The sequence below is a fragment of the Cuculus canorus genome, chromosome 1, assembly GCF_017976375.1.
Source record: "Cuculus canorus isolate bCucCan1 chromosome 1, bCucCan1.pri, whole genome shotgun sequence".
NCBI classification, from domain to species: Eukaryota; Metazoa; Chordata; class Aves; order Cuculiformes; family Cuculidae; genus Cuculus; species Cuculus canorus.
In genome coordinates this window covers 198,463,252-198,480,356 of record NC_071401.1, presented here as the reverse complement: position 1 = coordinate 198,480,356, position 17,105 = coordinate 198,463,252, and the positions used below count along the sequence as shown (strand labels likewise).

The following is a 17,105-nucleotide window of genomic DNA, read 5'->3' as shown; positions in this document are numbered from 1 at the left end:
TGGTGTCCAATTAACTTCTTTCCAAAAGTAACGTAGAAAGACAAACTCCTCTGATGCTGATTTAGGGGAGGATCATAGGTGTAAGCATACTGAATTATTTCTTGGATCAATCTGGGTGTTGTTTTCCCATGGACTGGGAAAGCAGCTCTGGATTGTCTTAATACTGCACCTAAGAGATTGTCTGGAGAGAGTCTTCTCTATCATTTCAGATATCTGCCTTACCTTCAGTTCATAGTGAAATGTCATGTCAAAAGGGTTGAGTTGGAACAGTAAAAAGAAGGTACTCTATAAAAAGTGAAGTCGTCTCCCTCCACTACATCCAGCTCCCAGGGGGGTTGCTAACTCTACTAATTCAAGAAGTATCTGGAAATTCTGGAGAAAATTCTGAAAAGGCCGCCAGAGCAATTCAGTGGTAGAAGAATAAACATTCTTGTGATAAATAAAAGCAGGTTAGGCTTATTTTTGCAGGACATCAGAAGAAAAACAGAGAGAAGACAATAGTCAGATACAAAATTTTACCCAACAAATTGAATCTCTAGTGTATATGAACACTGATGGCAAAGTAATATCAACATCAAATAACCAAGTTTATCTTGTTGAACGCAGATAAACTTGTTAAATAAGATACCGGTTTCTGATACTGAGGGCAGTTAAGTATTGGACAGTTAAACGTTAAGGACAGGATTGGCATCAAATCATTCTGTCTTTAAAATGAGAGCTGCAAGGAAAGTATCACTTAGTTGAGTTTATGTGAAAAAGATTATGTGGCTTCTCTGCTTGACCAATTTGACTGCTCTTTTTTGACCTTGGAGTTCGCAAGCCTGTGGAGATCTCCTTGGTAGCTTTGTCTCTAGGTCCTTATAACACTAACCGGTTGTCACTAAATTAATGATACAATAAAATATCATGTTTCAGGGCTGAGGGATTGTCTGCAGAGGCTGGGAAGGAATGCTTTTCTTTGATGTTCTGTTGGCTAGATATCAGATGTTTTTTGCCCTCTCATAATCCAAGACTAAGTCTTTACTCTTGCTAAGTGATGAAAAAGAAAATCCCATCTCATATGTCTCCTTGAAAGCATTGTTCATGTTTTCTGGGACAACCACACTGCAGCCTTTGTAGGCAAGAAAGAAATCCCCTCTGACAAGGATCCTAGGCTGCTTTTTCATTCCAGTTGGCAGGTTGAGTTCCTGATACTATTATTTGGTTCATCTCAGCTGAAAAAGTCTTCAAATATTGCTGCTACTTGTCTCTTCCAATTCTTTTCTCCTGGCATTTCTAAGAGTAAAATTTTTGTCATCTAAACAGATATAGGAGGTCTAATTAGAAAAAAAAAAATGAACCATCTGAATTAAATTTCATGTTTTGTGGTAGGCAAGCCAAACTAAATAAGCTGCCTTTATTTTCCAGCTTTAAGAATTTTAAAATATCAGATTTTGAAGTTTGGTCTAAGAGTGGGAATTACAAACTAAGTTGGGTCATTAGGATAAGCACAGCTTAAAAGTTCATTAGCAATCCTTTTACTGACTGGTGAAACCAAGGAAGTGAGCCAAGTATAAGCGCCTCTTATTGCAATGCAGTGTGTTCACTCCACTTACATTCACTAGCAACAAGATTACGTGGCAAATATCTGTAAATTCAAGCTATTTTCTTCTGAATTTATTATACCAGCAACTCATGAATCAGATTGATCATCTTTCATTTGATTTTTAAAGAACACATATCTGAACTCAGAAAATTCAGGATCTTAGCACTAATGCTGGAAAAAAAACCCTTAGACTCTAGAAATAAGTACTAAAGAAGTAGTTTGTCATCAGATAATTTGTAAGGAAAGAGCACACAACATAAGAAGAAAAAAATATCTATTTATCTCCTGTGCACTGAGGGATTATACAAATCATAACACTATTATGCATGTGTATATGTGATTGTATTGTGAGTAGCCACATGAAGAGGTAACTTTACTTGGTAACTCCCATTTTAACACTGAAGTTGCTTATAACTTCTGCAGATTTGAACTTCTTTGTTTAAAGTCTTTCATGTCAAGTTTTTTTTGGAGTTCAGTTAGTGACAGCGAAGTGTAAAGAAGGAGGCATTGGAAACTATCTTGACGAAGAAAAAGACTTGCCTTGTTCAAACACAAAGCTGAAACTTCAGAAGGGAGAAAATGCCAAAATAAACTTGTTCATTTTACCTTCTTTCTAATCCTCTGTCTCCATGCAAGAGAGTTTAGTCTGTAATCAGATATTTTCCTGAGGAGTAACTCTGCCTCTCTCAGGGCCCAAGCTGGATGTGCAACTGGCAAGCAATGACAAAGCTAACATTTTTAGTAACTCTATTGGCAACGGAAATTTTATTGGAAGTTCTAGGAATTTAATCATACAAGGTGTATTTTTTCTAGCAACAGCTTTACATCGGAACTGAGTCTGTCATAGCACAAGTGAAATTCCACCAGTGTGACATGTATGGCACTGCCTGTGCAGACTGCTGCCTCGCTCGAGATCCATACTGTGCTTGGGATGGAATCTCCTGTTCCCGATACTATCCCACAGGAATGCAGGCAAAGAGGTGAGAACTGCTGCTCTCAATACATTTTTTGCAAAATAGCTACTACTACACAGTTTTTACTGCAACTCAAAGTACTTTATATCTCCCTCTTGTAAAAATAACCGAGCATTGAGAAGATATGTTAGCTGTTAATTTATTACCATAGCCTTAGGCAACTGCAAAGGAGCCAAATTAACAGGATGGCATAAGCTGCAATACCAGGAGTATTTTTATGAATGAAGCAAAGTCACTTAGTTATTATTTGCAGTAGGTTTTAAACAAACTTCAATTTCCCTATACATCCTTTGGTGTGCAGAGGAAAGATTCTGTATCAGAATCCTAAAGTATCAGAGACCTGTCTTGGTAGTTTTAAACAGCTAGTATCTCACAGTGCAATAATATATGCAATAATATATACAATAATATAAACAACAAAGAATCTGTGTTCATAGTCAAATACTATCACCAGCCAAAATAAAACTAGAGCATCTCCAAAAGCTGCAATAAGGCTTAGGCTTTCTCCAGTGAATTTCTAAAGGCAAGCTACTCTAGAGGCCAGTTCAAAGCACAAACCTAATTCAAGTACTTTAATTCTTCCCTTGAGGAGCCTTCTTTCCATCACCATTCACTTGTTCATGGCTCTTGTCCTTCACCCCTTTGTGCAGTAACTTCCCATATGCCTGTCCTTTTCCCTTACCCCTCAAAACCAGGTCCTCCAATTCACACACTTGATCCTGCATCTAGAACACGCATATTTTAATGCAGATCTTTTCATAAGATTTTGAGTCAGTTTTGCCACTAGAGAGAGCAATTTCTACCCTTCTTCAGCAAAACCTTGGTAATGTATCATTCAAATCCTTTCTGTGGCTTTCTTACAATTACTGTTTCTGTAAATGTATGCTTATATATATGACCTATATGACCTAAATGAACTGCAATAATTAAAATGAATTGAGTGATGCACATTAAAAAGTAAAAATGAGAAATGCAGTCAATGACTCAGCATACTTAAGATTCTCTAGCACTTACTACACTAAAGCATAGGTTAAACCAAGCAGGAAATCTACAACTTTTATGAGTAGGTTTGCATAGTCTTCTCATGATTCTTGCAAGCAGACCTAAGGGAGGGAGGACTCTGGGAAAAATTTTCAGGCCCTAGATTAAGAAAGATGAGCAGCAGTACAAGTGGGCCAGGGAGATTAATTTTCTACAGTATAAGTAGAAATTAGATTATTGTAATTATAAAACATATGGGTTACTCATCTAATGATGTAAATGTCATCTGGAGAATGAACGGGAGGTGAAAAAATTTCCTATGAGCCTGCTAGGACTGCTTCAGCATTTATGTTCTGCAGGATATTTATTGTCTAAGAAAAGATAAGAGAAGCTTAAATAGTCCTGAACTCTGTTGTACATTTTTAGCATATTTCTCACTTAAGACAATCTCCAGAGTAGCAGCCCTCAAGTCCCATGACGCACTATTTATCCAGGGTTCAGTGATATGGGCAGCAGCCCAGGCACCTACCTCTGCCTCACCTCCCCAGTATTCAGCAGGTCAGTCTCTGAAAGAAGAAAATACTGCTTTTATCACCCTCCTCTCTTAAGATAAGCACTGCAGCAGCAGAGAAGGGATTTGCGCTCAATTGAATGTTCTTGAAGTCTGCAAATGTTGCTTTACATATAAGAGTTTGGAAAAGAGTCAGCAAGAACTAATAATAATATTGAAAGGGACAGATGGCATTTACTTTTTTCACTTTAGTTCACAGCTGAAGCTCAGAGCAATTCAAATTTGTGAGCTTGTACTAACTGTGTGATACATGGAGAAGGAGGGAGAGTGGGTGTGGGACAAAGCTCTGAGGCCAACTCTCCACACTCAGCTCCCCATGGAACAACTATTTGTGCAGAAAACTCTCCATGGGAACAACTCTATGCAAGGACCAATCTAACCCTAAGCCTATGCCTAATGCTAAGCATAACCCTAACTTTAATGCCTCACCACAGACAGTTGTCCTGCAAAGAGTTGTCCCCACAGGGAATTGTCCTCTGGAGAGCTGGCAGGAGAGGGTTGTCCCTCCTAGGAAGAGATACATAGGACATTTACATGGAAGTTGTTTTAAGCTGCCTCCCGCTGGGTTCCAGGTAGAGAGAGCACTGCTGGAAAAGTCATATCTCAGTAGACAGCAAGGAGTTTTCTCATGCTAAGTGACACTGAGCAGGTGATAACCCTGCCGTGGCTGCCTTGATCTCCAGACACAACTAATGCCACATCCCAGAGCATATACATCTTAATTTGACATTGTCTCAGGGCTCCAGATTTCTGCTTAAGCTCTCTAGGGTAGTACAAGTAATGTGAATACAAGGGGCATTGGAGAGTACTTGTTTCTCCCATTCCTGATAGCCCTTGCTTCATCAGGACTTTTGGAGACGTGCCTTACATTACAGCATGCTTGAGCTGGTTTTAATATCACCTCTATCTACTCAAATATGGCCCTCATACAGTACATTTAGATGGGGGGTTGACTTGTAAGTGCAGCCCTGCTACTGCATGAAGAACAATGCTAAGAGATCTCATTTTTATTCCAGTCCTACTGGTGAAGCATTGAACCAAAACAGGGACGTACAATGTGTCCTTCTCACTTTGACTCAAACGCTCTCTGCCTTAGGTCCTAATGCCTCCGAGGTATGACAACTGTTTATAGAAACATGGAATAGACAAACTGTAAACTAAGGCATGTACAGTACATAGAGTGAAGTGCAGCATAACTAAAAAAATAAAGTTCTTGACAGCTGGTACTAATTTGTTGAATTTTGAAAACCTGTACTATAATCCCTTGTAAATTCATAGCCTGAAAATTTAATTAGATAGTGGATTTAATTATGGACAAATAAAAACTGAGCCTAAAATCTCACCTCTTGGTGCTGACAGTGTAGCACACTACTATGTCATGGTAGTTGCAGGTATATTGCCCCTGCATGCTACAAATACTTAAGATGCCAGAAGTAATTTTTTTTTCATTCAACTTCCATGAAGTGTACTTGAGAAAGCAGAGAGGTCCAGGAAATACAGAAATGCTTTAGTTTACTATTACCTCTGCAATCTTATTTAGACAGGTTAAATTTTTATCTAAGCAAGCAATAAATCCTTTGAGTGAGAGTCTTCACTGTGCTGGCTCACTGTCCAGGCTGGAAAAGGGCTGAAGTATTTTAAAATGCCTTTCAGCTTGGGTAGAACTGGTAGCCTGCGATTTCTTAGCTAATTTTAAGACACTAACGGTCTCCCTCCTGCCTCTTCTCCCTCTTTGTCCTCTCTTTCTATCACCCACTCCACCAGCAAATGTGCAATGCTCTTCATCTGTCATGGTTAGCAAGAGAACTCTGAACAGAAGGGTTTTTCTTAAATTCATGTTTTTTTCCCACCAAGCCTCCTCACCCTCCCTGCTACCTGTTCATGATCCAGTACCCAGGCTGGAGGCAGGTGGCAAAGCTGCTCTGACAGCAGTGTCCTGCCAGGTGGCACCACAGCCTTGGGGAGGGGCAGCGTGGGAGGTGTGGTTAAGGGACTGCCATCACAGTGCAGCTAAATCCTGGTCCTCACCCAAATGTCACTGTTGTAAGATTTGGTTGGGTGAACCCGAACTCAGTGTACTGATTTACTTATGCACTCTGCCTTTTCTCCCTAAGCCCTTTTGACTTTGCCTCATCTATCTCTGGGAAATCATGAGGAAATGTGAGGATGATGCTGATAAGATGTTGACGACTATTACTTTCTTGCAGATCAGTTTTACTAAGTTCCTGAAAGCAAAGATTTATAGACCGAAATCTAAATTCATGAAGTTATTGATTGCAAAAGACACTTCCATATATTCACTACATTTGCTAGTGACAGAAAATTGTTCTTTATAGTAGTTTATCTCAGGAATTGTCTGGTACTGTGTTGTTTATGGAATTCTGTATGAAATGATTACTAAGAAAAAAAGCAAGTACCAGGCTTATGCTGTTTTTTGTGAAATGTGTTTGTCTCTCAGCATCTCCCTCTCTTTCAACACCTCTACCAATTTTTTCCTTCTCATCAAAAAAGTATCAAGTAAGGGCACTGGTAAATTTATCTTTCCCAGTCTTCAATCACACAAGAGCAGAATTCTATCAAACAAACATTTCTTTTTCTTGAATGATTCTAATAACTGGAGAAATATCCTATCTTAAAGGACCAGGATTTTGTTAGCTCTACAATGCCCTTCAGGAACTGAAAAGTAAAGAGCACATGCCTGTTAATTGTACTGTTCCTTTTATATAGAGCTGCTGGGCCTGACAGCAGTGGGATTTTCTTGTTTGTTTGTTTTTTTAAAGGCTAATGTCTGTAGTATTTATGCATATTTGTGCAAGAGAATGTGTCTTTGAATAATCTGTATACACAGATATGCAAAGCTGCTGGCAGCATTATTCAGCACTGACACTTTGCAGGCTGCGACATCTACGCATTAAAATGAGAACTTCCAGGGCATCATAAAGCCCTGTTCCTGCCTCAGAATCCCAGTAATAATAACATGCATGAATTTTTAGCACTTCTACCTAAAAGACCCATTGTAATTCCCACTGAATTTGCAGTTTTCTCTGAAACAACAATAGCAAAACATTGCTTCTACTACTCTGAGTATCAGTAAACGTTAAAGCCGTTCTGTTGGTCCACCAGCACCACCGGATCAGCACCAGTGGATCAGAAGCCCATGTAGGAGACAAAACTGAGAAAACAATTGCTATCTAGAGCCCATTTAGAAAAACAAAGGATAACAAGCATGCACAAGACCTTTAATTAGGATAAATCTACATAGTTTCACTAAATTCAGTTTGTGCCAAATAAAAAATCTGCCTTTTGTGTTTACAGTCACTGGAGGAAAACATTATTTAAGTAGTCATGGCAAAGTCAATACAAAACTACTTGGCTTTGCTTGTTTATATCATATATGATTTATTCTGTACATTTACCTGCCACGTAGGATTTGATGCATTGCATATTTCTCTTAATCTGTTATGTATAGCATTGGTAATATTATGCAGAATTGCTCTTTATGTAAATATAGGAAACGTTTTCTTAGCATAACATAATTTCAGGTTGTTGGAAATGCTGCATCTGGCAAGATATGACATTCCAATAGACTGCTTTTGTTTTCCTAGTAAGCAATTTTAATTTTATTTATCGGGGCACTAAGATTAAAATATTGCCAAGTAAAAGCACAATTGTCCTGGGAATGCATCGTGCAATTATGGTTTTTATTATTTTTCTGTAAAAAAACCCAAAGCCCCAAACTCACAAAATTTTTTCTCTCAAAAGTAATTGCATTATTTTCAGGCCACAAACCAGTCTCTCAGGTTCTGACCACAGCTCTACCACTAGCTCATTTTCAAAGCACGGGCCAGTTATGTCTGTGTCTATATCCCTATTGAGAAAAATAAGCTTAAAAACTGTTTGCTACAAAGAAGTAATAAAATAAGTATTTGCTTTGCAATTAGAGATTCACAAGTGAAAAACAAAATAACATGAAAGTGAAATTTAACATGAGAATTACCACTCACATACATGATAACCTGCTCTAAACTAAAAAAAAAGGAAAACTTCCTTGGCTTCCAGAGAGAGAGAATCTGGAGACAAACTAAAGGTCCCTTTGACTCTTCCTAGCACTGAATATTAATGAATTGTTTCAGATAATTTTGTTTCAGTATTTATAATGTCAGTGTAATTATGTATAATCTGGACATGTATTTGTGCCTCTTCCCCAGACAAGTGTGCTTCTTTCTTTCTGGTTGGTTAGAGAGAAAATACAGGTGCATAAATGAGAACTTCTCACAACAATGCTAAATTTTTCGGAAACAGGATTTAGCCCTTTATGTTTTTCATGAATGGCACTTTAGCCTAAGCACAATAATCTGTAAGCTACACATTATCTCAAAGAATTCCATTTTTTCCCCTCCAGACGTTTCCGCAGACAAGATGTTCGACATGGAAATGCAGCGCAGCAGTGCTTTGGCCAGCAGTTCATTGGTAATCTACTCACACATTTTCAAATTGCTAGCAAATGCCTGAAGCAGAGAGACTTTGCCGAGAGTATGAGCCAGACTGTGATCTCGCCTGAGTTTTTTTACTGGCCTATTCCTATTATAGGTTATAAGAGTCACAGGCATGAGTGCATGTCATCCAGGTCTAAGAATGACTTTATTTTGTTGGCAGGTCGGGTGCATCCCGTATCATTCACATAGTTGTGCAGCCCTGTCATTCAGACTAGGGATGTGGCTAATGCATCTCATGGGCTTTCAACAGAAGCACATGTAGGAAGATGGGGCAGGAATAGGAAACGATGGTGCTGTATCCTGAAATGAATATTAAATACTGCCAGGACACTCAGCCAGGGAAGGGAATTGAAGGATCTCCATAACACAGACACAGGGAACAACGTATCAGAACACAAACTGTAGAATCACAGAATCATAGAATCATAGAATAGTTTGGGTTGGAATGGACCATAAAGACAATCTAGTTCCAACTCCCCTGCCATAGGCAGGGACACCTCCCTCTAGATCAGACTTCCCAAGGCCCCTTCCAACCTGGCTTCAGACACTTCCAGGGATGTGGCAGCCACAACTTCCCTGGGCAACCTGTTCCAGTGCCTCACCACCCTCATAGTGAAGAAATTCTTCCTTATGTCTAGTCTAAATCTGCCTCTCTCCGGTTTATACCCATTGCCCCTCGTCCTATCGCTACAAGCCTTTGTAAACAGTCCCTCCCCAGCTTTCATGCGGGCCCCTTGCAGGTACTGTAAGATCTCCTCAGAGCCTTCTTTTCTCTGGCTGAACAAGCCCAACTCTCTCAGCCTGTCCTTGTATGGGAGGGGCTCCAGCCCTCCAATCATCTTTGTAACCCTCCTCTGGACCTGTTCCAACAGTCCCATATCTTTCTTATGTTGAGGATTCCAGAACTGGACACAGTACTCCAGGTGGGGTCTTACAACAGCAGAGCAGAGAGGCAGAATCCCCTCCCTTGCCCTGCTGGCCACGCTTCTTCTGTTGCAACCCAGGATATGGTTGGCCTTCTTGGCAGACAGATTGCGAGAAAAAAATCAGATATTTCACCAGATAAATGTTTATTAAAATTGGAGTCCATTGGAGGATATAGTAGATTTTTTATATTCCAAAATGAAATATTAATTATACACTAAATTTGCAAACAAACTAGAAATCACAATAATATAAAATACTGTCTTTTTTAGGGTATAAAACTGATTGGTATCAAGAATATTCTAATTAATGTGGAATAAAATTTCATTAATGAATCAGCTGGTCTCCTTTGGTGTAACATCTAGCTTATCTTCCTCCAGATGCTTTGTTGGATAGAAAAGCAGAACTGAGTTTTGATAAATTTAATTCAACTTGTTTTTATTAGCCCCTTGGGCCAAATCTATACATTTGTTTTACATATATATAACATAGATACGTATAGTATTGGCTAAGATATTTATAGTTTTTAGGTGTTTCATTCTGAAAAAAAGCTATGTGCTTTCATTTTTATCCATAGAAATATTTATTTGTTATATTTATCACAGATTGAATACTCCTGTTTCAGTGACTGAAAATGAAATATATTAACTATTCCTAAGAACCAGGCACAAGCAATTAACAGCGTGTAACGCTGGGATCTGTTTCTCTGTGTATAATCTTAGCTGAATCATGGCAAAATTTGATTCATTTATCTTATGACCAGATTCTGTGAGACTTTAAGATTGTGAGAAAATTAATTTAGCAGGTCAGACTTTCACCAGGCACTACTTTTCAACAATTATCTGGTTGGATCTGGATTAAACTTCATTCTTAAAAATAAATATGCCCTGAATACAGGGTGTGACAAGTACTGACAGTACTTGTAAAATATTTTAAAAAATATTTTTAAAATATTTCTTTTGCTTCCAGGTGAGGTTCTGGAGAAGACTGAGGAGCGACTTGTTTATGGAATAGAGTACAACAGCACCCTTCTGGAGTGCACCCCTCGGACTTTACAAGCAAAAGTAATCTGGTTTGTCCAGCGAGCACATGAAACTAAGAGGGAAGAGGTAAAAATTCTTATAGATTAAACTTTTAACAAAAAGATACCATACTTAGAAATATTACATCCTATCATCAGTTGCTGAACTGAACATATGTGTAAGGGAAAATCATGATGTTCACCTGCTTGCTTGAATTAACAGATTTGTTTGTGTTGAGCATCTTAAACTCAGATGATAGAAATGTAGCAAAACTTGATTTAAGATCTCAAACCAAAAAACAATCCACCAGTTCTCTTGACATGCCATTGCAGAGGTGAAATGTGTACGTGTTACTCCAGATGTTAGTCTAATTCAACATCTATTGATTCTTGCTGCCTCACATACTACATTACAGAACCTTCTAAAAATGTGTGTTGGTCGATTCTCTGCCTCCTTTATATGTATTTCCCTATTATAAAAGTGCTCAATACTTATATGATACACATTGATGTATATATCTCTGCTTGATATGTGGAAAGAGATGCAATGTAAATCCTCAGACCACCAAAATATAAGGGTGGTAGTCTTAGTGATAGCAGCTAAGCTCTGCTGTGAATGTGAGACCCCAGCTTAGCCTCGGACATCAGCAGATATCGGAGTGGGACTCATCTGATAGTAAATGTGTCTTTTACTTATAATAAAGAGATCTACTCAGGAGGTAGTTGATGTAGGCTGCCTTTGAAGTCAGACTAGGTGGCGTTGCAGTTATAGACAGTGGTATCCCCTCATGTTAAGGCAGACAGCTTCTTTTGTTCAGGGAAAAAAATTACTAGTAAACCACTGAATAAAAAATAACCAAGGATGCTCAGTTTTAAATATATATATTTTTTATATATCAAATATACAAAATTAATCAAGGCGAATGCCATCCCCACTTAAGGCACATTTTTGCCTGAAGTTTTATCCAAGTCCCAAATTTCAGCATGGCTTTTCACTCTTGGTATTTCCTCATGTAATTAGCTGGAAGATCCTTAGCTTTGCAAAATCATTCTTACAACAGAACTATTAACCATGTCTTTAATAGTAGATAGTGAACTGAGAGAGGGTGGAGGATGTCCTATTATATATACATGTCATTCAACTCGGTAGCTCAGACATTGGCCACCAAAAGTGTAAATTTGAACAGACTTTAATATTCCAATATGTCTTTATACTACTAGGATGAATTTGTATTAATGTTTCCCCCTGACATTTATTACATTTTTAATTATTAATTATACAGTTGTTAAAAAAAAAAAAAAAGAAGGACAAAACAGAGAGGACCAGAATCGTACAGTCATAGAGCCATAGAATGGTCTGGGCTGGAAGGGACATTTATAGATCATCTAGTCCAACTCCCCTACAATAAGCAGGGATGTCTTCAACTAGATCAGGTCGCTCAGAGCCCCATCAAATGTTACCTTGAATGTTTCCAGGAATACAACCTCTACCTACCTCTCTGGGCAAACTATTCCAATGTTTCACCACACTCACTGTAAAAAATGCTTTCCTTTTATCTGGTCCAAATCTACCCCCTTTTAGTTTAAAAGCATTACCCCTTCTCCCATCGCTACAGCCTTGCTAAAAAGTTTATCTCTATCTTTTTTATAAGCCCCTTTTAAACACTGAAAGACCACAACAAGGTCTTCTGGGAGCCATCTCTTCTCCAGTCTGAACAACTCCGACTCTCCTAGCCTTTCTTCATAGGTGAAGTGTTCCAGCCCCCTGATCATTTTTGTGGCTCTCCCCTGGACTTGCTCTAACAGGTCCATATCTTCCTTGTAGAGGAGACACCTGAGCTGGGTGCAGTACTTGAGGCAGGATTTCTCAAGAGCAGAGTGGTGTGCAATATTCATGTCCCTTGACCTTCTGGTCATGCCTCTTGTGATGCACCCAGGATACAATTGGCTTTCTGGGCTGCAAGCACACATTGCCAACTCATGCCTAATTTTTCATCCAACAATATCCCCAAGTCCTTCTTTGCAAGGCTGCTTTCACCCATCATTCAGTACTTCTCTTCTCCTCAATATTCAGAACCATACTGTTAAATACAAATATGGGGATTTCATTCTCTTGCTTACTTCTGCTGGCTGGATTAGACAGCTCAGTGCTCCCTGTTTGCTGGCATCTGTGAATGCCTCATGGCTAATAACATACCTCTCAGGAGCTGTAGGGGGAACTCAGACACCAAATTCAGAATTGAGACTTTAAGATTGCAATGGTTCTGCAGATAAATATCTAAGAGTGTTGCCTCAAAAACATTTGTCAATGTATAAGAACATTCACAGGGACAGTTATTGCAGGTCAGCTGGCAAATGCCCATTTGTTTTCCACCTAGTAGTCTGTTTGCATATTTCAGCCTTATTTTCCCCTGTGATTTAGCCACAAGTAACTAACCCATGCTGGGAAAATAGGGAACTATCTGTTCCACTACTGGTTCTTCCATACTTGCCAGATTCTCCAGATTGCTCTCATTTCACAGCTCAGCCTCTTTTTTTACTCAAGTAAATATTTTTATTACTTAAAACCCATGAATTAAAGGATATTCCTCTCAAAATATAATAAGATTATGAAAGTACATTTCTGAAGTAATTGCACCTATTTAATGGAACAGTTAAAGCCTGTGCTCTGTAACTGTGTTAATTTGTTTTTCAGGTGAAGACAGATGATAGAATAATTAAAATGGACCTTGGCCTCTTATTTCTGAAGCTGCATCGACTGGATGCAGGGATCTATTTTTGTCAGACAGTGGAACACAGCATTGTTCACACTGTCAGGAAAATCACCCTTGAAATTGTGGAGGAAGAACGCGTAGATGAAATGTTCAATAAAGACTATGAGGAGGAGATACCTCACAAAATGCCATGTCCAATGCAAAGCAGTATACCTCAGGCATCAAAGCCATGGTACAAGGAATTTCTTCAACTAATAGGCTACAGCAACTTCCAGAGGGTGGAAGAATACTGCGAAAAAGTGTGGTGTACAGATAAGAAGAGAAAAAAGCTGAAAATGTCTCCGTCCAAGTGGAAATACGCTAACCCTCAGGAGAAGAAGGCAAGGATCAGACCAGAGCATTATCGATTGCCCAGGAATATAGCTGACTCTTGATGGACATAATCCATAATGGCGAAAATTTATTTGGACTTAAAGTAAGAGGGAGAAATCAGTCTTGGCTTTGGTAAATGACACAGGTTTATATATATAAAATGTTGGGACTGAAAACAAAAATGCTAAGATAAGTTATACTGTACGATCACCATGACTGTTTAGAAGCATTTTAAACAAAATCTTCTTAACTATCTAAGTGGGCCAACACAATCAGAGTTTTGCATTAGGGAGGATGTGACAATCTTCAGACTTTGAGTGCTTCAGTCGGTTTCCTGCGTGGACCATGCTTGCGCTGTATATTGTTGCATATGATGGCATATTTAAGCAAATTCAAATAACTAAGCATTCACAAGCGGATGAAAAATATAACACATCTTTTCCTCATTTCACGAATTTCTCATGCTTCTGAGGGTGGCACATTGTAAGATCTTTCCTTTTGATTGTAACCTGTCTGAGTTTATCACAATAAGTTGTGTTAATACAATGTACTGCTATTTCTAAAGATAGTGAACGGAAATCCTATTTACTTTCTATCAGTTTTCATCTTATCGGTCATGTATGAAGCGTGGTGTGCTCTCACAGCTCAATAACATTGCCTAGTAACTTGGTGTAAGTCAAATGCATGCTGAGAACACAAACAGAATGAAATTCTTCAATTTATCTGTATGAGAAGTTGGAATACTGATTTAGAGAGAAAACGAGTCTCTAGTAATGGGCCTTGCCCTAGCAGTGACATGAATTAAGGGAGTGCCCTCTTGTGGAAAAACAAAGCAAAAGCCGAGATTATCATCTTTTTCCGAAGAAATGTGTAAAGCAAAGAAGTGTTACCCAGATCTACAGCTAGTTCGTTTTCAGCACACAATTCTAGTCTCCATGTGCTTAACCCACAGAATTAGAAGACAGTGTTTGAAGTTACTTATGCTGGAAAGACAGCATTTAAAATAAATAATGCTTTATGTTTTTAACGTGCTTTTGGGGTAAAATACAGTCATAAAAAATTAGGATATAGATTAAAAACAAGAACACCACTATGTAACTGTGTTTCTATAGTTTCACAATCTGATCGAAGAATATTTTTTGGGGTATGTCAAAAGAGCAGCTTTGCAGCTCTTTTGAGTGAAGTGATACCAGGAGAGATCAAAGAACCAAGTCACTTACAAGTCACTTACAATTCAGGCCTTTCAAGACTTATTTAAAAAAAAAAAAATCTTAATTTAAGTACAAGAAAACAGATGCAGAAAGTGAAAAAATGAGCTTTTCAGTACTTGAGAAATTTTATATTACAATATGAATTATATTCCTTTTAAAAACTGAAAATTAAATAGGGAATCCATAAATAAAAATTAGCTTACTCCTCAAAGAAGACAATTATGCCAGGAGGGGAAATAGCCAAGCTGATACAGATTTTAATGTCACCAAGAAAGTATACAATGGATTCACAAGCCACAAACAGGTTTGTGCCAAGCTTGAACTTCTAATCAGGAAACAGAATTTATACTTAGTGGGAATTAACAGCCTGGATAACAGACGTTTTTCTGGGCTTGCTGTGTTAACAAATGCAGCAATCAGTGCTGACACAGTGTTTTCCAAAGGGCTGTGTGTGAGAGGATCTTGCAGTTGCTGGCAGGACCAGCAAGTTTTGCTGTGCTCCTCTGGGAACAGAGACTGTCCCGGTGTTTGAAGTATGAGGAAAACAGGGTTTGATCTTGTGTCAGCACAAAAGTACACAATCCTTTCAGTCAGCCAGTTGTGTTAAGGAAACCCATTTATTTGAGGGTTTGCTTTTAGTTTAGCTGGAATGCCTGTCTAAGAGATGGGAATGGACACTGCACAGCCTTGCATGAATTCACTCGGTTCCTAACTTTGATCTGATACAGGAGACTGAATAAACTCACTTTTCCACGACAGTTTAATAGAACTTAGTTGCAGTTAGAAACTTCTGTTTGTTTACAGTTATATGGAAAATGGTAGCATAAAGTCTATGGCAGAGAAAACATACACAGAACAAGCGTCCCTGATTTATACTTAATCCTTATGCTGACCTCCTTGAAGGAAAGCTGTTAAAACACCACTGAAATCCCTTTCTGATGAATTACAGAGTCCACTTCTTTTCAACAGTAATGGGAATTATATTTTATTTTTGCTGATTCATTTGCCGGTATCTAATGCCAAATGCATCATTAATGGACTATTAAAAAGGAATAACTGCATCTTGGCCTGATGGAACAAACATAACTTTGACTCTTATCCTCTGAGATTTCAGGTGGAAATCATGTGATATGCAAATCAAGATTCCTGATTTAATACAAGAGTGGGTATTTTTAGCTTCCCATCTCTTTAGTCATTATGTGTGGAGTACTGCATTAATTTTTTTAAAAAAATAAATTTCTAGCTCACACCTTGCTACTTTCGTGGTTGCAATGCATGTGAGAATTCAGAACTACAAGGTCTTGTTCAAAGGGTGCTATAACATCTGTGGGAGATGAGAAAGAGTGACAATGTATTTTGGAAGATATGCATAAAGGTGCTTGTACACAGACAATGTTATTTAAAATGCTTCTTTGTATATTTGGGGGGCATTGTCTGCTTCTTTTCATTATGAGGTCAATGTATTTTGTATGTGCATGAAGTGGTCGAATTATAAGTATAATTAAGAACCATATTTGGCTCATATAATGTGTATTATTTCTCATCATTTATTTTCAACAGACAATGTGATTATGTGCAGATCACTAGTCACACACAGATATTTTCAGATATCCTTTGTCATTCATTTCATGAGCAGATCTAAGATCAGGACAGAGGTGTTAATATACAGTTGCCAAATAGGAAACAGTGGCACAAGGTAGTGAGTAGACTTAATTTGTTAATGTCAGGTAGATTTGGGAAAGCTATGATTAGAGCAGCATTTGCTGCATGAATGCATATTAAGAACGGATCATGATCACTTAAACCCAAAAGATACTAACTGATGAAAATTCAATGAGAAACAACAGTTTAAACAGAGCTTTGAAATGTGCCCATCTTCCTGATGAGGGACAAGCCGGACCACTTGGACTAAACACTTTGCTCTTGCTCTTGCTCTTTTGTTGCCAATGAAATTACCGTCACCTTGTAGAAACTACTGTGCTCTCGGACTCTGTTGGGACATCAAGGCAGGAGAGTGCTAGCCTGCTGTGACATTCCAGGCTTGTCAAATCTCAAAATAGGCTTTTGGGGTCTACACAACTTTTCTATAGCATAAACCAGATCTATTTATGAAGGCAAGAGAGAAAAATATTTATCCTACATTCTCTGAACAGCAGAGTTAACGGTCATATTTGAAGAAGCACTTGAATTAACATGACTAATACAACCATAGAGTTTCTCTTGTTCTTTTATTTTCTTTTTAGTCTCAGGGGGGAT

General features: G+C 38.3%; 1 protein-coding gene across 1 annotated transcript in view; it reads left to right on the top strand.

Moving 5' to 3' along the window:
- SEMA3E (semaphorin 3E) overlaps positions 1-16,350 on the top strand; it is a 142,282-nt gene extending 125,932 nt beyond the window's left edge. The window contains exons 14-17 of the mRNA XM_009568583.2: positions 2,399-2,565; positions 8,514-8,581; positions 10,501-10,640; positions 13,248-16,350. Coding sequence (XP_009566878.1) covers positions 2,399-2,565; positions 8,514-8,581; positions 10,501-10,640; positions 13,248-13,700 — 828 coding nt within the window. The 3' untranslated portion in view covers positions 13,701-16,350. The remainder of the gene's footprint in view (positions 1-2,398; positions 2,566-8,513; positions 8,582-10,500; positions 10,641-13,247) is intronic.
- Positions 16,351-17,105: the final 755 nt, after the last annotated feature.